General features: G+C 52.2%; 1 protein-coding gene across 1 annotated transcript in view; it reads left to right on the top strand.

Moving 5' to 3' along the window:
* LOC122113577 (NADPH--cytochrome P450 reductase) overlaps window positions 1–21,900 on the top strand; it is a 45,778-nt gene that overhangs the window by 19,937 nt on the left and 3,941 nt on the right. Inside the window, exons 2-7 of the mRNA XM_042686606.1 lie at window positions 7,717–7,909; window positions 17,912–17,960; window positions 20,074–20,202; window positions 20,853–21,002; window positions 21,245–21,369; window positions 21,767–21,856. Of these exons, the coding sequence (XP_042542540.1) occupies window positions 7,764–7,909; window positions 17,912–17,960; window positions 20,074–20,202; window positions 20,853–21,002; window positions 21,245–21,369; window positions 21,767–21,856 (689 nt within the window). The 5' untranslated portion in view covers window positions 7,717–7,763. The remainder of the gene's footprint in view (window positions 1–7,716; window positions 7,910–17,911; window positions 17,961–20,073; window positions 20,203–20,852; window positions 21,003–21,244; window positions 21,370–21,766; window positions 21,857–21,900) is intronic.

Raw genomic sequence — 21,900 nt, forward strand, 5'->3', positions numbered from 1 at the left:
TTTTTTTTTGTGGGTCTCATGGGCTTGAACTCTGGGCCTGGGTGCTGTCTCTCAGCTCTTCAGCTCAAGGCTAGCGCTCTACATTTGAGCCACAGCACCACTTCCAGTTTTCTGGTGTTTTATTGGAGATAAGAGTTTCACAGCCAGACTGGGAAGGTGGCTCAGTGTAGAGTGCTTGCCTTGCATGCATGAGGCCCTGGGTTCAATTCCTCAGCACCACATAAGCAGAAAAAGCTGGGAGTGGTGCTGTGGCTCAAGTGGTAGAGCACTAACCTTGAGCTGAAGAGCTGAGGGACAGCGCCCAGGCCCAGAGTTCAGGCCTATGACTGAAAAAAAAAAAAAGAAAGAAAGAAAGAAAAAAAAGAGTTTCACAGCCTTTCCTGCCCCTGCTGGCTTTGCTCTGGGATCTTCAGATCTTAGCCTCCTTAGTAGCTAGGATTACAGGTGTAATTATACCAGCACCTAGCTATTTCCCTCATTTGTCTGAAAGTGTGCAGGGCAGGTGGTGTTCTGTTCACCCTTCTTCTTCCAGCCTAGCTCACAGCCTAGCCTATTTTTAGATGATCCAAAATACTGTACCATATGAAGAGTAGGGAGACAATATAGCAAATAATGGTCCTTCAGCTTGACATCCTAAAGGATCAGGTAGCAGCAGGAAGGATGTGGCACACTTTGTAATCCCAGCCACTAGGGAGGTAAAGATAGGAGCATCATGGTTGAGGCTAGCCTAGGCTAAAGGAAAGACCCTATTTGAAAGACAGGCAAAAGGATCTGGGTTGGCTCTAGTGATAGAGCACTTGTTTAGCAAGTTATGGTCCAGAATTTAATCCTCAGTACCTCAAATATACAAAGAAAGTAAATAGAACATATTTTGTCAGCTTTTGGTAAGAATTGTATATGTATGTATAGAGGGTTATAATTATGTGTAGGAAAATAGGAAGAAGCCAGGTGCTGACCAGGTGCTGGTGGCTCACACCTGTAATCCTAGCTACTCAGGAGGCTGAGATCTGAGGATCAGGGTTCAAAGCCAGCCCAGGCAGGACAGTCTATGTGAGACTCTTATCTCCAATTAACCACTAAAAAGCTGGAAGTGGATCTGTGGCTCATGTGGTAGAGCTCTAGCCTTGCAAAAAAACTCAGGGACAATGCCCAGGCCCCAGGGTAGGCACAAAAAACAAACAAAAAACAAATAGAAAGAACACGTGTAGAAAATATCTAGCTTGTAGGAGTCCCATGCATCCTTTGACCTAGAACCCTGGAACACACACAGCAAGATGTAGACAGGAGTGGTGAGTTTCCTGTCCCCTGAAGGGCATAGGTGAGGGGCCTGAACTGTGATTCTATTCCTCCACACCTCCCCCATGCTTGCCCTCCTCCAGCCTGAAGGGACAAGGAAGCCAGGTTTGCAAAGCCCTGGGCAGACACAACAATGGCATGCTTTGCAGAGCCAGGAACAGGATGTGTTCATTTGCCAGACAAGTCCTTGTCAGCCAACAGCTCAGTCCCACACAGCACACACTGCTCCAGGCCCCAGGGTCTTCACGGAGTGAGCAGTCTCTCCTTGCTGCTTTTGCTACACTGTACTGACTCCTTCCTGAGTCTTAGGAGCCACTGCACCATTGTGTCTGTAATGTCTGCTGGTCTTTCCTTAGCTTTTGTTTAAAGTGTATGTGTATGTACGCACTCATGCGCGTGCATGGTTGCACATGTTTCACTAGGAATGGATCTTAGGCCAGAGACTTGAGGTTCTTCAAGTGTCAGTTCAGATTATTTATCACTAGTGACCATTAATCTGGAGGTCTGTGCCCCAGGCCTCCATGATGCTGGGACCTTCTGTCACCAAGGCTATGCTACCTAGTATCCTAAGTGTTTCACCTTGATTTTTTTTTTCCCTCTATGACTCATTCTGTTTTGTGTGCCATTGTACCTCCGTGTAGTCCCTTTGGGGTCCCTTAGTGAGTCTTAGCATACCTGCGGGTTTTGGCGGAGGAGGGAGGGGGGCTCTTGGCATCCACTTCCCCCATTGTCCCCTCTAGAGGGTAGAGAGGCTGCTCTGTGTGTGTTTGTATGTGCACATGCACACGTACTGTGCACAGGCGATGTTCCTCTGTGAGCCTGTGTGAAGTATTTTGAACCCCAAGTTAGGTTACTGAATTATATCTGGGAAACGACTTGGATCACGTTGTCAAGGCTTGGGGGGGACTGTGGTCTGGCCAGGGAGCCTGCTAGAAGTTGTAGCCCCTGGGGCCTGGTGAGTGAAGCCCTCTTTCCCCTTTTTCAGGGTGCCTTGGACACATGGCTACTTATGTGGGGGAGGGCTGGTCGTGGCCATCTGCTGGGGAATGTAGTCAACGTCGTGGCTACACTGGTGCTGCCCGGGCTGGGCACAAGGTGGCCTTCGTGTGGTAATTGTCTGCAGAGCCATGCAGGGCTCCTGCCTGGTATTGGCTCCTTTTCAGAGCTGAAGTCTTGCTTGCTCTGCACCCACTTGTGCTTACAGATGCATTCCCTGTCCCCCTGGGGTCCCCTCTATTGTATGGGACACCCCATCCTCTTCTGGCTGTTTTCCATGGCCCCCTCTGATGATGGGCCTGTTCTCTTCCTGCCTCTCACCCATCCTCCCTTGTCCTCAGAGCTTTCTCAATGCCCCCCACTTGTGTGGGGGCTCTTGGGTTGTGCTTGTTCCCAGGCCATATGGTGCCTCTATGGACCTGTGCAGATTCTGGCCTGGGGCTGATGGGATGCATGGACAGAGAGGTGACCTGCCCAGGAATGTGCCTGCCATGTGTGTTCCCCCACTACAACCAGTGTTGGGGTGCATGGCAGGGATATGGGCTCCAGGGCCCTTTGGCAGGAATGCTTAGCAGCATGGGCACTGGGCAGAGGCAGCTGTGATGCTATAATGATCCAGAAGCCTCTCCAAGAACCTAGAGCAGACTCAGCCTGCACCCTACCCTCCTGGCTGTGCAGATCCAGTGGCGAGTTAGTGCAGGACACACTTAAGAAGGATTAAGGGAGCCCTGGTGGTGAAGTCAGACCCCACTAGAAAGGAGCCTCAAGGGTTCCCTAGACTGGGGGTCCTCACACCTCTCCCTCCCTCACACAGTCTAGAAGGGTGCCCCATGCCCCCAGGGGGCTGCAGGGAGAGGGCTGACAGGGTTTAGAAGTATCTTCAGCAGACCAGGGTTTAAAGCTGAGCAGTGCGAAGAAGCTTGAGGCCCAGGGAGGTTGAATAACCAGGCCCTGTGCACATAGCAGAATCCAGACTTGACTGGTTTTTGTTTTAACTAGAGGCACTTCACTTGTCCAGCAGGGGCTGGAATTGTTTTCCCTGGGATGCTGGGAAAAAGTATTTCAGGCCTTGCAGGCCAGGGAGCCTCGGTGTAATTTAGGATATCACATAGGTACTAAGGGGACAACAGATGAAGCAAATTCTGTGACTTTTTGTTGATAGAATTAAAGTAATAACATGAGCATCATTTTCTTTCTTCAGAATTGTGGTTTAAACTCAGGGTTACACTTGAGCCACACCTTCAGTCCCTTTGTCCTAGTTGTTTCTCAGCTAGGGTCTGGCTGACTTTCCCTTTGGCTGGCCTTGGACTATAAGCCTCCTACTTCTGCCTCCCACGTAGTTTGGGTTAGAAGAACAAACAACCTGGCCTGAGTACAGTGTTTTTATGGGTAGTACTGGGGTTTCTAAGTACAATTTAAATGTGGATTGACTAATAAGAAGAGTGGATTTCGTTTTGGAATAACATTTTGCTTTAGTAGGGTTCAGGGTAGTTTTCCCATCATCAAAATGACCTGCAAATACTCACCTGTTGGAATCAGAGGCATGGCTCAAGTCGTAGAGCACCAGCTGTGAGCAACAAAGTGGAAACACACACAGGCACACACGTGTGCACATACACATCACACATCACTTACCTGTGAGGCTCTTTGCAGTTTTGTGGGCAATCTTTTTTTTCTTTGTCGGTCATGGGTTTGAACTCTGGATCTGAGCGCTATCTCTCAGCTCTATCAGCTCAAGGCTAGTGTTCTACCACTTGAGCCACAACACCACTTCTAGTTTTCTAGTTGTTTATTGGAGATAAGAGTCTCACAGACTTTCTTGCCTGGCCTGGCTTTGAACTGGAATCCTTAGATCTCAGCCTCTTGAGTAGCTAGGATTACAGGCATGAGCCACACCGGTGGTGTGGGCAGTCTTTGAAAGTATCTTCAAGGGCTGGGAAGGTGGCTCAGTGGTAGAGCGCTTGCCTTGCATGCCTGAGGCTGAGGCCCTGGGTTCGATTCCTCAGCACCACATAAACAACAACAACAACAAAAAAGCCAGAAGTGGCGCTGTGGCTCAAGTGGTAGAGCACTAGCCTTGAGCTGAAGAGCTGAGGGACAGTGCCCAGGCCCAGAGTTCAAGCCTCACGACCGGACCCAAAAGAAAGTATCTTTCAAAGATACGGGGTGATAGGCCAGGCTGGGCGCTGGTGGCTCACGCCTGTAATCCTAGCTACTCAGGAGGCTGAGATCTGAGGATCATAGTTCAAAGCCAGCCTGGGCAGGAAACTCTGTGAGACCCTTATCTCCAATAAATAACTAGAAAACTGGAAGTGGCGCTGTGGCGCAAGTGGTAGAACGCTTGCCTTGAGCTGAAGAGAGCAGGGACAGCACCCAAGCCCAGAGTTCAAGCCCTACGACCAACAACAACAACAAAAAAGAGATGTGGTGATGTGAGGCTGAAGTGCATTTACAAATGGCTGCTGGATTTCCCTCATATCTGACTCTTAGTGGAAATCAGTTACTGCAATTGAGGGCCAGGTGGGAGTTCCTTAATTGTATAGTAGACTGTGTGTGTGTGTGTGTGTGTGTGTGTGTGTGTGTGTGTGTGTGTGTGTGTGTGTGTGTGTGTGTGTGTGTGTGTGTTGGTACTGGGGCTTAAACTCAGAACCTCATGCTCTCACTTGGCTTTTTCTACTCAAAGCTGGCACTCTACCACTTGAGCCACATCTCCACTTCTGACTTTGAGCTGGTTATTTGGAGATAAGAATCTCCTATATGGCTGGCTTAGTACTCAAGGACAACTGTGTAGGCTTTGCCCTTCACTGTGTGTGTGTGTGTGTGTGTGTGTGTGTGTGTGTGTGTGTGTGTGTGTGTGTGTGTGTGTGTGTGTGTGTGTGTGTGTGTGTGTGTGTATAAATTTTCGGCAGGACTAGGGTTTGAACTCCAGGTCTCACGTATGCTAGGCAAGGCAGTCTACCACTTGAGCCACAGATCTCCAGTCATTTTTGCTCTGGTTGTTTCTGAGATAGGGTCTTACTTTTTTGCTTGAGCAAAAATGGGAGTCTTTTAAACTTTTGGTCTAGACAAGGCTGGCCTTGAACTTTGATCCTTCTGATTTTCAGCCTCCTAAGTAGCTGAAGTAACAAGAATGAGCAACCAGTGTCTGTCTAGGAGAAAAGAATCCAGGATCAACTTTAGATTTTCTGCTAAATGGGAGGGTTTTGGTTAGGGAGGTAGTGTGACCTGACTAATTTGTCAAGTGCTCACTGGCTGCTGTGTGGAGGTGGCCACCAGAAGTCTCTTGCAGCATGTGCCAGGACATGATTCTGTGGGTACAGATGCTCTGCTGTCCCTGATCTCTACCACCCCTTCTCCTCTCTCCCTCCTCCCCTCCCCCCCCCCCAACCCCAACTTAGAAACCACCATGAACTTCCTCTTCTGAGTTGCTTAATCTACCTTGACTTGGCTTTGTGAGCATTTGTGTGCCTTTCCTGAAATATGGGGCCTGGGCTACCCAGTGCGTGGGCTTGCCCCACATGCCTGTCCTGCACAGAGCAGACATGCAAAATAGCTGCAGACTGCTCCAAGCACCATTCGCATCACAGTTCTGTGGGTCAGGTCCTTCCAGAATCCTTAGGAGTAGGTCTAAAATGCAGGTCAGGTTGTAGAAGCCTGCAAACTCTGATGGGTGGGGCCATCTGGTAGGAGCCACACCCATACACCCATTCAATTCTTCTTCAGAGCCAGACATCAATAAGGATGAGGGCTGGGACATGACCCCAGTGATCAGTACTTGTTCAGCCTGCGTAAAGCTTTGAGTCTAACATGTGCACGTGCACTCATGCAGATGAAATTAATGCTGGCTGTGGCAGGAGTACCTCTGAAAGCCAAGAATGGGGTGGTTCTGAGTGGAGGATGGACCAGCAATGCTGAGCCCAGACCCCAACCCCTGCCCTGAACTTTCCTGGAGGCAGCGTATCAAGTGGAAGTCACATGCCACCTCCCCATACACGTGTAACACCTGAAATGCTGGGTGTGTCAGGCCATGTGGGTGCAAGGTACTTATTGGCCACAACACTGCTGCTCAGTGGAGTGACACGGTTTCCTAAGTCTGGCAGAAGGGAAGAAGTATCCTGCTCAGGGTTCAGGACTTCCCATACAGGCACATGTTGATTGCGTCAAATCTGCCAGGCTTCAGCTGGGGATGGACACCTGAGCCTCTTTCTAGCAAGCAGAGGTGGGGGTTCCCCTAAGTCCACCTTGAGTTCAGTGACTTGCCAGGATTCACAAACTCTGAAGATTTTTACATAGAATTGCAGTTTATTGAAGCAAGAGAATGCAGAGTAAAGGCAGCAAAAGGGGCTGGGAAGGTGGCTCAGTGGTAGAGTACTTGCTTTGCACGCACGAAGCCCTGGATTCAATTCCTCAGCACCACATAAGCAGAAAAAGGCAGAAGTGGTTCTGTGGCTTAAGTGGTAGAGTGCTAGCCTTGAGCTGAAGAGCTGAGGGACAGGGCCCAGGCCCTACGACTGACCAAAAAAAAAAAAGCAAAAGAAAAGATGTGAAGGGCCAGGTGTTGTGTTTCACACCTGTAATCCCAGCCACGTGGGAGGTAGGGATGGGAGGATCATGGCCCAAGTCTGACTAGGCAAAAATGTAAGACCCTATCTGGAAAACTAAAACAAAGGTAGCCAAGGACATGGCTCCCGTGGTAGAGGCCCCAACTTCAAACCCCAGTACTTCCAATAAAGGGAGAGGGAGTGGGGAGAACAGCTCTACAAACATCCAGGTTTTCCCAGGATTGCGTGGGGGTAGGGAGGAGGTATTCAAGACTTTAGTACCAAATGGCTTTATGTGCGATGGTTTACCATGCTGGTGGAGGGGTTTGATGGAGGCCTGGCCTCAGGAGGATGCTAAGTGCTCGGTACGTTGAGTACACTTTGGCTCAGTGATACTTGTGATTTAGGGTGGAATTATCAGGACAACCTTGGGTGGGCAGCCTCTGTGAAACCAGCCTGGACTTGGGTCCTGTTGTTACAGAGAGCTGGCCGGCTGTGTCTGGAAGCTGCCTGCTCTGGTTCTGGCTCCAGCCATCCAGAATGTTACCCTGCTGAGGGATTTGAATCCCAACTCCCAGGCATTCATTGAACATCTCAACTACCAGCAGTACCGGCTTGCCATACCAGGGGTCCCAGGTAGACAGACATTTGTCAGGAGCGCATTCCGGCCCTCTCAGGGCACTTCTCAGGGCAGCTCAGGGACCAATGCTGAAGAATGTTGGGGTGTGCCTGATTTGGGGCTACCCTGCAGGACAGGCCTCCTCTGAGGCTTGATGGCACCAGAGCCACCAGCCACATAGCACATTTGCCATTCCACACCCCCGGGGCGTTGGGGCCCTGGGACCCCTTTCTGCTCACATCTGACTTTGTTCTCTCCTGACAGTTTCATCATCGACACAGGGAAATTTCCACGAGGACACCAGTGCCACCATGCCCGAGGCCGCAACTGAAGACGTGTCGCTTTTCAGCATGACAGACATAATTCTCTTCTCCGTCATTGTGGGGATCCTGACCTACTGGTTTCTCTTCAGAAAGAAAAAAGAAGAAGCAATTGAGTTCACAAAAATTCAGACAACGTAAGTGACACTGCCCTGTGTCCCCTTTTCACTCTTGCGGGCCACTGAAACGGCCATGGTTGGGCCTGCGGGGCTCCAGGAAGGGTCGGAGTTCCCTATTCCAATTTGGTAGCAGCTTCCTTTTTTCATTTTTATTGGGGTGCTGGGATCTAACCAGGGCCTCATGCTCCTAAGTGCTTGCAGCACTGCTAAAATTACAGTCAGTCCTGGGTCACAGCCTTCCCTCCTAGAAAAGCCTTTTCCAGCACACACAGTGAGTGCATACCTACCTATGAGCCTATCTGATTATAGGCGGAGGTAGGAAGATCCCTGTGTGCACTGATGTTGGCCCCTGGCAGAATCATGAGACCCTACCTGATAAATTATTAAAGCACAAAAGGACAGAGGGTATGGCTTATGTGGTAAAGCACAAGGCCCTGAGTTCAAATCCCAGTGCTATAAACTACAAAAGGAAGAATGAGAGAAAGAACGGGCCCAATCTTCTAGCAGACGATTGCAGTGGGCACTCCTTTACCACCTACCCACACACTGCTTTCCATTTTTAACACGTCTTACATGTTTCAAAATTGGAGTCAAAGCTGGGTGCTGGCGGCTCCTGCCTGTAATCCTAGCTACTTAGGAGGCTTAGATCTGAGGGTCCAGGTTTGAAGCCAGCCCCAGCAGGAATGACCATGAGACTCTTATCTCCAGTTAATCACAGGAAAAGTCGGAAGTGGTGCTGTGGTGCTGTGGCTCAAGTGACAGAGTGCTAGGGACAGCACCCAGGTCCTGAGTTCAAGCCCCAGGACCTAGACTTCAAACTTTGACCCTCAAATCTCAGCCTCCTGAATAGCTAGGACTACAGGCTTGAGCCATGATGCCTGGCAAGTAATGGATTTCGTGATTGTTGTTGTTGTTATTGTTGTTGGTTGTGGGGCTTGAACTCAGTCAGGGCACTGTCCTTGAGCTCTTTAGCTCAAGGCAAGTACTCTACCACTTGAGCCACAGTGCCACTTCCAGTTTTCTGGTGGGTAATTGGAGATAAGATAAAAGCCAGCCTGGGCTGGCTTTGAATTGCAATCCTCAGATCTCAGCCGCCTGAGTAGCTAGGAGTATAGGTGTGAACCATCGCACCCAAGCCTCATGATTATTTTTGTGTGTGTGTGTGGGGCCTGAACTCTGGGCCTGCGTGCTGTCCCTCAGCTCTTCAGCTCAAGGCTAGCACTCTACCACTTGAGCCACAGCGCCACTTCTGGCTTTTTCTGCTTATGTGGTACTGAGAAATCAAACCCAGGGCCTCATGCATGCAAGGCAAGCACTCTACCACTGAGCTACCTTCCTGGTCCTCATGATTTTTTTTATACATTTGTAAATATACTTTGTACATATTTGCCTGCCATTGCTCTCTTTTGTTCTCCTCCTTGCTTGTTTGCCATTTCATTTACTTTTTTGTCTTTTGTGAGACTGGGTCTTGCCACAGCGCAGCCTGGCCTCCTCAGCCTCTGGAGTGATGGGATTACAGGTGTGTACCACCAAACCTGGTCCTGCTTACCATCTCTATTCTTCTTTCTATTCTTCTCCACCCTTACTTAGAAGAGCCCTTCAAGGAAGGCCTTTGGGCCCACTTTGCAGATGTGGAGTCTGCTTGGGGCCCTGAGGTCTGCACTTTCCACAACCCAGCTCTTCCTTTGCCAGTGGCCTTCAGTCTCTGAGGACACTGGTCCTGTGTCTGTCTCAGAGACATCATTTGGTCTGGACCTCTTATCATAAATGCTACCTCAGTGTTCCTTGCTGTTTTGTTTTCAGTTGATGTAGCCTAGAGGAGCCATGTTGCTGCATTAGGCAATGCAGGAGGCCCAGGGTGGCAGGCTCTGGTTTTCAGGGCTGTGTCATGATGGGCTTGGGTTTGCAGGGGTGTGTCCTGATGGAGAATATGGGAAGCGCAATTAGGGGTACAGGTTTTAACCTGATCTCAGAGCTGTGGCTCATACTGAGAGGGTGTGGATGGAATTGTGAGCTGGGATGACCAACCCTGGCTTCATCTCTGCTCCTTCCTGGGTGGTGTGTGGGGGCGGCTAGCGGGAACCACATCCAGGATGTGTTCCTGATCATGTGAGGCCCTAGAACATCCAGCAAGAACCCGGTAGGGCAAGGTTGACATGAGGCCTGGGTGAAAGCAGTAGAAGGTGGGGCTGGGCTGGGGCACCCAGGCAGGCCAGACAGGCTGGGGAAGGAGTCTCTAGTGTGTGTGCTTCCCCAGAGCCACCAGGTGAGGCTGATCAGGTGATTGAGGAGATTTAAACATCTTTGCAGACAGGGCAGGATGGGGCTCACTGGAGAGATGAGATCAGGGTTGTTGGAAGAAAAGTGATGAGATCAAATTTTTAAAAAGAATGTTAAGCCAGGCTTAGTAATACAAGCCTGCAGTCCCAGTGCTCTGGAGGTGGAGGTAGGAGGATTGTGAGGCCTATGCCATTCTGGGGCATAGAGATGCATACTCAAAAATAAAAAAAAAAAAAGGTTAAGACTTACAGAACTGTAGGTAGTGGGCCTGGCTGCCTCAAGGTGGAGCTGGGGAATAGGCAGGTATGGTGTGCAGACTCACGAGGCAGATGGTCTCTGGAAAGCCTCGCTGTCTGTGTCTGTAAACTCCCCCAAGGAGCGTGGCTTGTGCATTTGTACGTACATCAGAACCAGCTGGCACCCAGGGAGCCATCGCCCCCCACAAGCCACCCCTCCAGGGTCACCGTGACTTCTCAGAGCCGATGAGTTTAGTCTAAGTCATAAAACACTTGCCACTGGCTGGCTTCAGCGTGTCGGGCTTGGGCTTCCAACCCTCCACCTGCCTGCATTGCCCCTGACCACAGCCTTGCCCACCCTCTTTTGGTATGTTTGGCTTTTTCGGTACTGGTGTGTGAACTCAACACTTCACCCCTTGAGTCCCATCCCCAGCATCTTTGCTTTCATTCTTTTTCAGATAGGGTTTCACTCTTTTTACCCAGGCCAGGCTGGGACTGAGCTCCTCCTGCTTGTGCCTCCCACATGCCTGGGATTATAGGTGTGCATCACTGCACTGGGCTCAATTCTTTCATCTTAATTGTCTAATGACATCCAGTGTTAATTCCCATTTCTCTTGTGATCCATGAATTTGCTCCCATTCTGTAGCTTCATTGGCCATTGAGACCCCTTTTGGGTGAAAGTCTTGTTCTAGAGTCTGGGTCCTCTGTCTCCTTGTGGATTGATAGGCAGGAGCTTTACCACCTGAGCCATGGCTGCTGCTGCAGCTCCGCCTCCAAAGGGTCGTAGGAAAGCCCAGAGGAAAGTTTGCTCCCATGACTACCATAGTTCGTTCCCGTGGTCTTCTCTTTGGGGGCGGGGCCTTATGTGCAGAGGTTTCACCCCTTCCACTGGGGTTCCCAGCAGTGCTTTATTCTCAGCTACCCAGAATGGCTATTGAGTGAGCAAATGCTAAATCTCTCTATGGTTATCTCCAAGTCAAACTGTGGCCACTGGCTGGGTTTAGTTTATGAAGTATTGTCCTTTAATATTTTAATTGGAATGTTAAACCATCTGATAGCATCATATGAATCCCCAAACTTACAGCTTCTTTGGAAATGGAGGAAAATCAAACACTTGGTCACTGGCCCCTGGCAGCCCACCTCCTAGTCACCCCAGGGTGCTTTGCTCATAGCTGGCCCTGAGAAACTGCCTGTGCTGCCTCTCCAACCCCCCACCAGCAGGTGCTTTAAGGAAAAAGGTTTTCATTTTTTGGACTTTTCAAACAAACATCACAGTTTAGATGATAGGAGCTCCAGAGTCCCTGCATGGCGGCTTACCCAGTTCAGCAAGAGCCTGTTCCCAGCCTATTTCGTATCTTTTTATCACCTCTACCCTGCCACTTCTGGGTTATTTTAAAGCAGTCCCCAGAAGTCACATTTTATCTGAAAATGTCCTCTAAACTTAAAGGTCTCATCTTTAAATAGCATCCAGTGCCACCCTGGTGCTGGCAAGCAACACTTCTAGCCTTTGGTCAGAGTCAGCCTTCGGCCAGAGTGCTCACAGTTTTGGTAGGGATTTGTAACAAATATCTATTGTTACTTTAGATCAATATTGAAAAAGAAAACAAAAAAAAAAATCACGATCTAAATAAGACCCATGTACTGCAATTAATAAATCCATTGTTCTTTCTATCATATATTTAGAGGGCATTTTTAGGTATATAAGGTTTAACTTACATACAGCAAAATCCCCTCACACCCTGTTGTGGTTTTTTGTTTTGTTTTTTTTCCCCCCATTCCTGGGATTTGAACTTGGGGCCTGGGGACTGTCCCTGAGTTTCTTTTGCTTCTTTTGGTAGCACTCTACCACTTGAGCCACAGTACCACTTCTGGCTTTTCTGTTTATGTGGTACTGAGGACACTCAAATCCAGGGCCTCATGATGCATGCTAGGCAAGCACTCTACCACCAGGCCTCATTCCCAGAACCCCACTTTTTTTTTCTGGTGCCAAGGATGAAACACAGGGTCTTGCACAAGCTGGGTAAGTGCTCTGCCAACCAGCCACATGCCAGGCCTTGAAGTTCCACTTTCTTTTTTTTTGGTGCCATCCCTGGGGCTTAAATTCATGGGCAGGGCATTGTACCTTAGTTTTTTTCATTTAGGGCTGGTGCTCTACCACTTGAGCCACAGCTCCACTTCTGGCTTTTTAGTGGTTAATTGTCACAAACTTTGCTGCCCTGGGCTGGCTTCAAACCATGATCCTCAGATCCTTCTGAGTAGCTGGGATTCCAGGTATGAATTCTCAGGTTCCACTTTTTTTTTTTTTTTCCAGTCATGGGGCCTGAACTCTGGGCCTGGGCGCTGTCCCTCAGCTCTTCTGCTCAAGGCTAGCACTCTACCACTTGAGCCACAGCGCCACTTCTGGCTTTTTTTTTTCTGCTTATGTGGTGCTGAGGAATCGAACCCAGGGTCTCAGGCATGCAAGGCAAGCGCTCTACCACTGAGCCACCTTCCCAGCCCTCAGGTTCCACTTTTTAACTGTACAGTTGAATCCTAACAGATGTGTTCAATCACACAGTGAGTGTCTCAGTGTCATGTCCCCTGCCCTTTGACCTTTGTCCATTCCCTCCTCTGGTCCTCAGTCCCCATCACCATGGACCTTATTTCTGCAGCTCTGTTTAAGCTTCCTCCACAATGCCAGGCCTATGGCGTTTGCAGCCATGCCCCTATGTGCCCAGCCCCTTCCCTGCATCAGTTCTCTGCTTCTCTTGGTCCCCATCCCCTGGCAGCATCCAACCCCAATGGGAAGAGCTACAAAAGATCTCCTCCCTCCGTGACCTTTTTTTTTGGTGGGGTGCGGGGGGGGGGGGCGGGGGCTGGCTCTTATCAGGAAGCCCAGCAAAGCCAGGAGTCAAGGCTGCAGCCACACACAAGCAGTCTGGCATTATCCTTTGATTTTGGCCGATGGAGCCTGGGGGAGGAGACCGGGGGTCTTGCCGCCTCTTCCAGTAAAGTCACTTTTTCTATAGAGATGACCTTGTGCTGCTGAGTATGAAAAGAGAACCATAGCTGACTTTCACTGGAGAGAAATGTTGAGGTTGCAGGCGCTGGGGGCGGATGCGGTCTCCTCCTCCTTTGGGTCAGTGGCTGGGACACAGCCCCTGCAAGCTCTGCCTCACCTGCCTGTGCAGGTCCCTGATGAGGTTTTGTCCCTCCTGCTGTCACCAGCCTTTCTGGGCATCAGCAGGGCACTGGAGGCTGCTGGTGTTTCTGGTTGTGTGCCAGGTCTGAGGGCACAGGGATAAAGCAGAGTAGCCTTGGGGTTATGTGCACTGCGGGGGAGGGTGTGATACAGAGTGACAGCCCTCTGACAGCCAGGACAGTGGCAGTGCTAGGTACACACACACACAGGAAATGGCAGGGATGAATGAGTGAGACGCCCAGAGGAGGCCAGAAGAGGAAGATGTTGGGGCGGGGCTGTGTAGGACCAGGCCCAGGCAAGAAGCAGCAGGGCTCACCCTGGGAAGGGCATATCTTGGGAGAACTGAGGTGTGCATGCCAAGAGAGTCGAGGTCATGGAGGAAGCTGAGGTGAGAGTGGAGGCCAGAGTAGCTCTGAGGGGCCACCTTCACTGAGTCCCATTTATTTTTTTATTTTTTATTTTTTTGAGTCCGGTCATGGGGCCTGAACTCTGGGCCTGGGCGCTGTCCCTCAGCTCTTCAGCTCAAGGCTAGCGCTCTACCACTTGAGCTACAACGCCACTTCCGGCTTTTTTCTTTTTGCTTATGTGGTGCTGAGGAATGGAACCCAGGGCCTCAGGCATGCAAGGCAAGCGCTCTACCACTGAGCCACCTTCCCAGCCCCTGAGTCCACATTTAAAGTGTACAGCTTTGGTTCAGGTATCTGACCCTCATGGGCTAGGGGACCAGACCTAAGATTCTGGGATTAAGCAAGAGCACTTTGGAGCTGGTTGAGATGGGCTGGACATCCCGCCTGCTTCTGGGTAGCACAGTTTAAAGGGAGTAAAGCACAAAGTTCCTTGAGTACTTGTGCTAGCTGCCATACTACAAGTGCTCCCTAACAATTGTACCCATTTCCTCTTCTGTCCTCAACCTCAGATCTCGCCACCTGCCCCCACTGTCTGCAGGGAGGTGCAGGCTACCCTATACCCCATGGCTCTGAAGGTAGCCAAGGGTGGGACCCCATAGAGCCAGCCTCCTGCCATCCATCCTGCCACACCAGTCTCCTCGCCTCAGCTGCCATCTCTGCCATCTGGTGGCCATGTCTGGGCCCCACTGTGTCGTTTCCCTAGAGCTTAGAGTGTTGGTCACCAAACCCTAGGCACTGCCTGCTGCTGTGGAAAGCAGCTCCTGGGTTGTCCTGGGAGAACCAGTCAGTGCAGAGGAGGAAGTCGGAGCCACAGCGTGACCTGGGTGGGAATGGAGCCGAGAGTGCAGGGCATCCTGGCTTTCCTTCCCTTCCCGTCTTCTGTCTTGGACTTTTGCTCTCCTTGGAGAGGAATAATTGAAACCTTACGTTCATGCTCCATTTTGGAGCCACGTGGCATCTGGCCCTGAGCCGGGTAGCAGCAGCCGGCGCATGGAGAGCCAGCCTTGGGCCTGGTTAGAACCTCTCCGGTTGTCCCGTTTGCGTGACAAGAAGGGGTGGCATGTGGGGCCCAGGTGCCACATGCCCAGGGTCACAGGCCTCTGGCTGTCATGGGAAGATGATAGGAACCAGACCCCTGATGAGTCCATCCCGCCCTCCCCCGCCTCCCCACGCCAGCTTCCTTCTTAGAGCAGCTGTAGCAGCCTGGCCGCCTTGTGCTGGGAGAGCTTTGTTCTGCAGACAGGACTTCCTCTTCTCCCACTGGGAAGGGGAGGGTGGGAGCTGGGCTGCGATGGGAACAGTTACCACGGAGACAGTCGGTCCATACAAGGGGGGGCGGCCAGCCGCGGGGAATCACGGGAGGCCGCAGTGCCGTCCGATCCCTGCCAGATGTTGCAGAGTTCTCCAGCTCACGGGACAGACACTGCTGAGGTGGAGTCGGGGCATCTGGCAGCACTTTTAGTGTCTCAGGCCCACTCTTGAGAATGGACAGGGCTGAACTTCTGCCGCCTGGGCCCCGGATCTCCATGTGACCTCCCCTTTCCCTTAAGTGCTGGGGTTAAGAGAGAAGCCATGGGGTGCACCTATTCATCTCCGCTGGACGAACTCCACCCAAGGTCAGTGCTGGCCTGCGTGCCTTGTGTGGCCTGGGCAGGGCCACTGTGAGAGGGCTCAGGTTCCCAGGACACAGCCAGGGCTGTGTTCACAGGCTGCATTTCCTGCTTCCTGGAAGCCAGGAAGGCCCTGCTGACCTCTGCCTGAAGGGCCTGGTGTGAACCATGTCTGGAGCTCTAGGCAGAGAAAAACCATGGCAAAGCAACCTACGGCCTAGACCCCTGGGCAGAGCAGTTGGGCGCTGTTCCCCTGGGCCCATGCAGGCCTGAGAGTAGGCTGGTCACAACCCGGGACTCAGCAGCACTGCTCTGACACAGGGTCCGCTTCTTCCCACATCTGCCCGATCCCCAGAAGGCAGCCTGAGTACAGCTGGGGAGGAGAGCCCCTCCTGTCCCACAGGCCAACGAGGGACATACCACTTCCTCCTGAGACGCTTGCTCTAGTGGCAGGAAGGGCACCTACCTTTGCTACACTGGGATGTCTCTAGCCAGGCCTGCCCAGGTGACTGCCATAGTGACCAAGCCAGCTGGCCATCCCTGGGCGGTCAGAGCTGGGCCTGAGCCCCCAGTGGCTATATGGTTCTCATTTGGGGCCCTGGGCAGCCCCCCTTGGTCCTCCCCTCCCCCCATGGTTTCTTTTTGGAACCATTTTCTTTCCCCATAGGCCTTTCTTCTGGCTATAGCCACTGCTCCTTTGTGCCCTATGGCAAGAGCCTTAGCACCTGCCAGCTGGTAGCCTGGGTATCTTCCAAATCACAAACTGACCCAAGCAGCTGCTTGCTTCTCTTTGACTGCGGAGGTCAGACAGTCAATAGGGAATCATGCTCTGGAGAAGGTGCTGGTCTGCTTCAGGGCCACTGGGTGGCAGGACCAGAATTTGCTGCCAAGCCAACTCTGCCGTGTGCTTCTGCCCCTCCTGCAGTGATTCTCCTGGTGCCTGTCCTCCTCTAGCCAGAGGATGGGCTCCCAGAAGACCAAGCTAGGCATTCTGGTCTCTGCTCTCAGCCTGGCATGGAGCCTGGCCTACCCCACCTGGGTGGCTCCTACTGCCTGTAGAAGAGGGAGGGCTCTGTGGCTCTATGACTCTGTGTGTGTGTGTGCATGTGTGTGTACATGTGTGCGCGCGTGCACACGCACCTGTGTGCACGTGAACACATACACACGCACACATGTATGCCAGTCCTGGGTCTTGAACTCATGGCCTAGGCACTGTACCTCAGCTTTTTGCTCAGGGCTAGTGCTCTACCTCTTGCCACAGCTCCACTTAGGGCTTTTTGATGGTTAACTGGAGATAAGAATCTCACAGATTTTCCTGCCAAGACTGGCCTCAAACCTCCATCCTCAGCTCTCAGCCTCTTGAGTAACTGGGATTGTAGGCATGGCCACCAGTGCCTGGCTGAGATGTGGCTTCTGTGAACATGTCTGTCCTTTGGCAAGAGACAAGAGTTGGTCTTGGATAGGAAGTGAGGCGGATCCATGGAGGCTTTCACCCACCACACCCTCCACTGCTAACCACCCACGAAGCCAGTGTGTGCTGATGGCTGGAGACACCCAGGGCCCCCCACAGTTATAAAACCCAGGCTTCTAGTGAAGGACTTAGAATCCACGGCAGAAAGCAGTGGTGTGTGTGGTGACCACCTGACCACAGAGCTGTGGCAGACAGGGTTGCTTGGAGTAGAGTATCTGTGGCTGGAGGGGTGGAGGACGGCAGTGGGGCCCCAGGAGCAGCGAGTCTGTACCCACTCATGGTGTGGTAGCCAATGTGACCAGTCTGGGGAGGTAGGGGGTGCAAGAAGTGTTGCGTGCTCCTGAAGGGAGGTAAAGGCAGAGAAGTGGGAGTGCTGGGGTATGGCTTCGGCGATTTCAGGGCACAGCAGGGCCCTGCATCATGCTGCTTCTCACAGCCATTCATAGGTGGCAGTGTGGCCAGGCACACAACATGGCGCATTGGCGGCAGTCTTCTACCACAGCACCCAGCTTCCCCCAGGGCCACAGCTCTGTCCTGTGTGCACCATAGCCCCAGACCCCTCACTGGGCCATGTCCTGGGCCACGCGGTGCATGTGCCTAGGTGACTCACAGGTGTGACTATGTCAGGTTGAAAAATGTGACCCGGCCCGTAGGGCCTGTGGGATGGGAGGCCCAGGCAGCGTGGAAATGCTTCTACCAGTCACATGGGCGAGGGGCTCACGAGCTCCCATGGATCAGGGATGGGTGGGCTGTGCAAGTGTGGCTATCCAGGCCTGGACCCATGCTCACCCTGGGACACCTGCACCCATTCCTACTGTGCTCTCCTGTGTTTCAGGACCTCCTCTGTCAAAGAAAGCAGCTTCGTGGAAAAGATGAAGAAAACAGTAAGTTGCGTAGCCCTGGTGGGTGAGGGGTAGATGGACGCCTCCCCCAACCTGAGCCCTGCAGCTCTGCTCTCCTCGCTTTGCTTGAATAAACCAAGGTCTAAGAATAAGCCCTTCCTCCTACCAAAATTTGGAGTTTGAAGTTTTAATTAAAAACAAAACAAAACAAAAAACTCACTGGGCATGGTAGCTCATACCCAGGCTGGAGAGATAGAGGCCAGCCTGGCCTACATTGTGAGGCCCTGTCTCACAAAACAAAAATGGATACATTGGGAATTGATCCTGTGTGAGATACAGTATGGATCTGCTCTGCTTTTTCTCCCTGCTCACAGAGTGATGGGGTGGTCTGGCCTGGCTGACAAATCTGCTATTCTCTTCTCAGATTCCAGCACTCATTTGAATGCTCTGTCTTCAGTGATCTTAGTTTCCAGGAATTGTCCTGTACATGATTTTACATATATGTTGAGCTTTATTGATGCAGTCTATCTGCCACACAAAGTATATGTGTGGGGGCTGGGAAGGTGGCTCAGTGGTAGAGCGCTTGCCTTGCATGCTTGAGGCCCTGGGTTCGATTCCCCAGCACCACATAAGCAAAAAGAAAAAAGCCGGAAGTGGCGCTATGGCTCAAGTGGTAGAGCGCTAGCCTTGAGCTGAAGAGCTGAGGGACAGCACCCAGGCCCAGAGTTCAGGCCCCCTGACTGGACCCAAAAACAAAACAAAACAAAACAAAAAACAAAGTATATGTGTATGTATTAAAAAAAAATTTTTGTGACAGTTGTGGGGTTTGAATTCTGGAGCAGGGCACTGTCCCTGAGTTTCTTTCACTTAGGGCTATCGCTGTGCCACTTGAGCCACAGCTCCACTTCTGCCTTTTTGGTGGATAATTGGAGATAAAAGTCTCACAGACTTCCTTGCTAGAGCTGGCTTCAAACCACAATCCTCAGACCTTAGCCTCCTGAGTAGCTAGGATTACAGGCGTGAGCCACTCATGCCTCGCCAGAGTGTCCACTCTAAAGTAATCACAACATTTTCAGCTGTCATCATAATCACTTATTTTCCTGGCACTGGTGTGGAGCCCAGGGCTTGTGCGTGCTAGGCGATTGTTGCACCTGGTTGTGTGACGTGCTGTCCTCAGCACCTGACCCTGAGCCAGCCCCAGCGGAAACACAAAGTCTGAGCACGTGCAGACTGTTTAGTTTGTATTCCCTAAACAATACCAGAGTTATTTATTTACCTCATATGTACATTGAGCCAGCTATATAAGTGATTGAGGTCACAGGATGCTGTGTATAGGCGCAGCAAATCGTGTACCCATTCATATTTCTGTGGGTGGTTGCAGCAGTCCTCGAACCCACCCCCACCAGGACTGAGGAGGAGATCATTCACTTTCTTGATCCAAACACATAGGAATACAAGATACAAGTATCCCCAGTGGCTCAGGGGACTGAAATCTGAGAACCATTCATGGTTTGAAGCTAGCCTGGGCAGACAAATCCCAGATACTTGTACCTCCAGTTAAGTAGCAGAAAGCCAGTAGAAGTGGGACTCACTCAAGTGGTAGAAAACCAGCTATGAGCAAAAATGTGAAAGAAGAGAGCTAGGCCCTGAGTCCAAGGCTCAGTGCTGGCACAACAACAAGACTTCTTGGTTACTTTCCAGAGTTTTACTTAACATCATTTTGTGTTTTTCACACATCATTAAATCATGTCAGGCTAGGTACTGGTAGCTCCTGCCTATAATCCAGCTACTCAGGAAGATGTGAGATCTGAGGATCACAATTCAAAGCCAGCCTAGGCAGGAAAGTCCATGAGACTCTTTAATTAACTGGCAAAAAAGTTGAAAGTGGAGCTGTGGCTCAAGTGGTAAAGCACTAGCCTTGAGCACAAAAACTCAGGGATGGTGCCCAGGCCCTGAGTTCAAGCCCAGGGCTGGCACTAGCAGGCATGCGCACAAGTGTCAGAAGAGCGATGGCTCCCACAGGAGTGTTTGGAGTGCGATTCATCCTCCCCCACCACGTAGCTGTAGTAGCGAGATGCCAGCCCAAGTGACTGGGGACTGGGAGCTGGGAAGGAGAGCGGCACACTCCTCGCTGACCTGCACATCTGCTCCCTAGGGAAGGAACATCGTTGTGTTCTACGGCTCCCAGACGGGGACCGCCGAGGAGTTTGCCAACCGGCTGTCCAAAGATGCCCACCGCTATGGGATGCGGGGCATGGCCGCGGACCCTGAGGAGTACGACCTGGTAAGCCCCTGGCAGCCCCTGCTGCGTGGAGGCGGGCGTCGGACGCAGGCAGAGCCCCACAGCCAGCCTGTGTGGAAGCCTGAGTGAGAGCAGGGTCGGGGGCTCCGGGAGAGCTCAGCCCTGAGCTTACATCGCTGAGAAGGAGCCTCGCTGTCCCCGGCTCTTCCACTTACCCCCTGGCAGGAAGCTACCAGCTGGCCACCTGCCTGTTTCTTGCCTGTTTCTGGCAGGGAGACTAGGATAGGCCAGCTGCCCCTCGTCCTCTCCTGTGTCCTTCTGCTCCTGGGGTCTTCATCCACCTCTCCCCTTCTCAAATGCCCAGGCTGAGCTGTGTCCCCATTGTCCTGAGGGGTGGGGACGTTTTCCAGGGCCTGATGCAGAGTGACCATGTTCTGTTAGCCTTTGGCCTCCTTGCTCTGGCTTTCCCCAAGCTCTCGTGTTGGCTATCCCTTTTGTAGAAAAGTGCCCATCCCACCAACCTGGAAGATAGCTCTGTCCTGTTTTGCCTGGCTCTATACTCAACCCTCAGTGTACCTTTCACCACCCTTCCTCTGCCCAGCTGGCCTCCCTCACCAGCTGCCCCAGGGTCTGTGGTGGGCCTGGCTCCAGCAGGCATGGTCATGACAGGGGGGTGGCCCCTGTGTCTCCAGGCTGACCTGAGCAGCCTGCCAGAGATTGACAACTCGCTGGTAGTGTTCTGCATGGCCACATATGGCGAGGGCGACCCTACCGACAATGCCCAGGACTTCTACGACTGGCTGCAGGAGACAGACACGGACCTCAGCGGTGTCAAGTATGCGGTGAGTGGCCTCATGTCAGAGAGGAACCCCGCTCCTCATCCAGTTCTCTCAGACCCCAGGCCCCCAGCCCCAAGGAAGTTTCTCCCCAGCTGGCCACTGAGAATGTTTGCTGGAGACAGAAGGACAGAAAGGTGTGGCAGGGTGCAGTGCCTCCTGCGGGTCACTGGCGCCCACCCACCACAGGCCCTTCTGAGTGGCCAGCCCGAAGAGCACACCTCAGATCCACACCCCTGCCCACACAGGTGTTTGGCCTAGGAAACAAGACGTACGAGCACTTCAATGCCATGGGCAAGTACGTGGACCAGCGGCTGGAGCAGCTCGGCGCCCAGCGCATCTTTGAGCTGGGCATGGGCGATGATGATGGCAAGTAAGTATCATACCCCACATGAACAGGACCCCAGCCTGTACATGGGGTATGCCGGATCATAGGTCAGGGGCAAGAGGGTGCAGGAGCACAAACTCCACACCAGCAGAAATTCAGAGATGTACCTCATCAACAAAGCCAGGCCTCCCTCCATCCCCCCCGCCCCGCCATCCCTCACCCTCACCCCAGCACCTGGGACACACTTATGTCCAGATCAGCCTCACACAAGCCCTGCGATGGTCCCAGATGCTCATGGACCTCCTTCCTGAGGTCTTGGTCCACACTACCGGGTAGGTCCTGAGGAGTGCGCCCTAGACACTGGGGGAGTTGCTGGGCATTGGGGCCCAAGTGTGCCTCACCCCTGTCTGGTGCCAGACCTGCTCGTCATGTCCCTCCCCAGCTTGGAGGAGGACTTCATCACGTGGCGAGAGCAGTTCTGGCCAGCCGTGTGCGAGTTCTTTGGTGTGGAAGCCACTGGAGAGGAGTCCAGGTGAGTAGAGGTGGGACCTGGCCTGGGCAGCCCTGGGAACATGG

This window comes from Dipodomys spectabilis, unplaced genomic scaffold (assembly GCF_019054845.1).
Source record: "Dipodomys spectabilis isolate Male_0828 unplaced genomic scaffold, ASM1905484v1 ptg000098l, whole genome shotgun sequence".
Lineage (NCBI taxonomy): Eukaryota > Metazoa > Chordata > Mammalia > Rodentia > Heteromyidae > Dipodomys > Dipodomys spectabilis.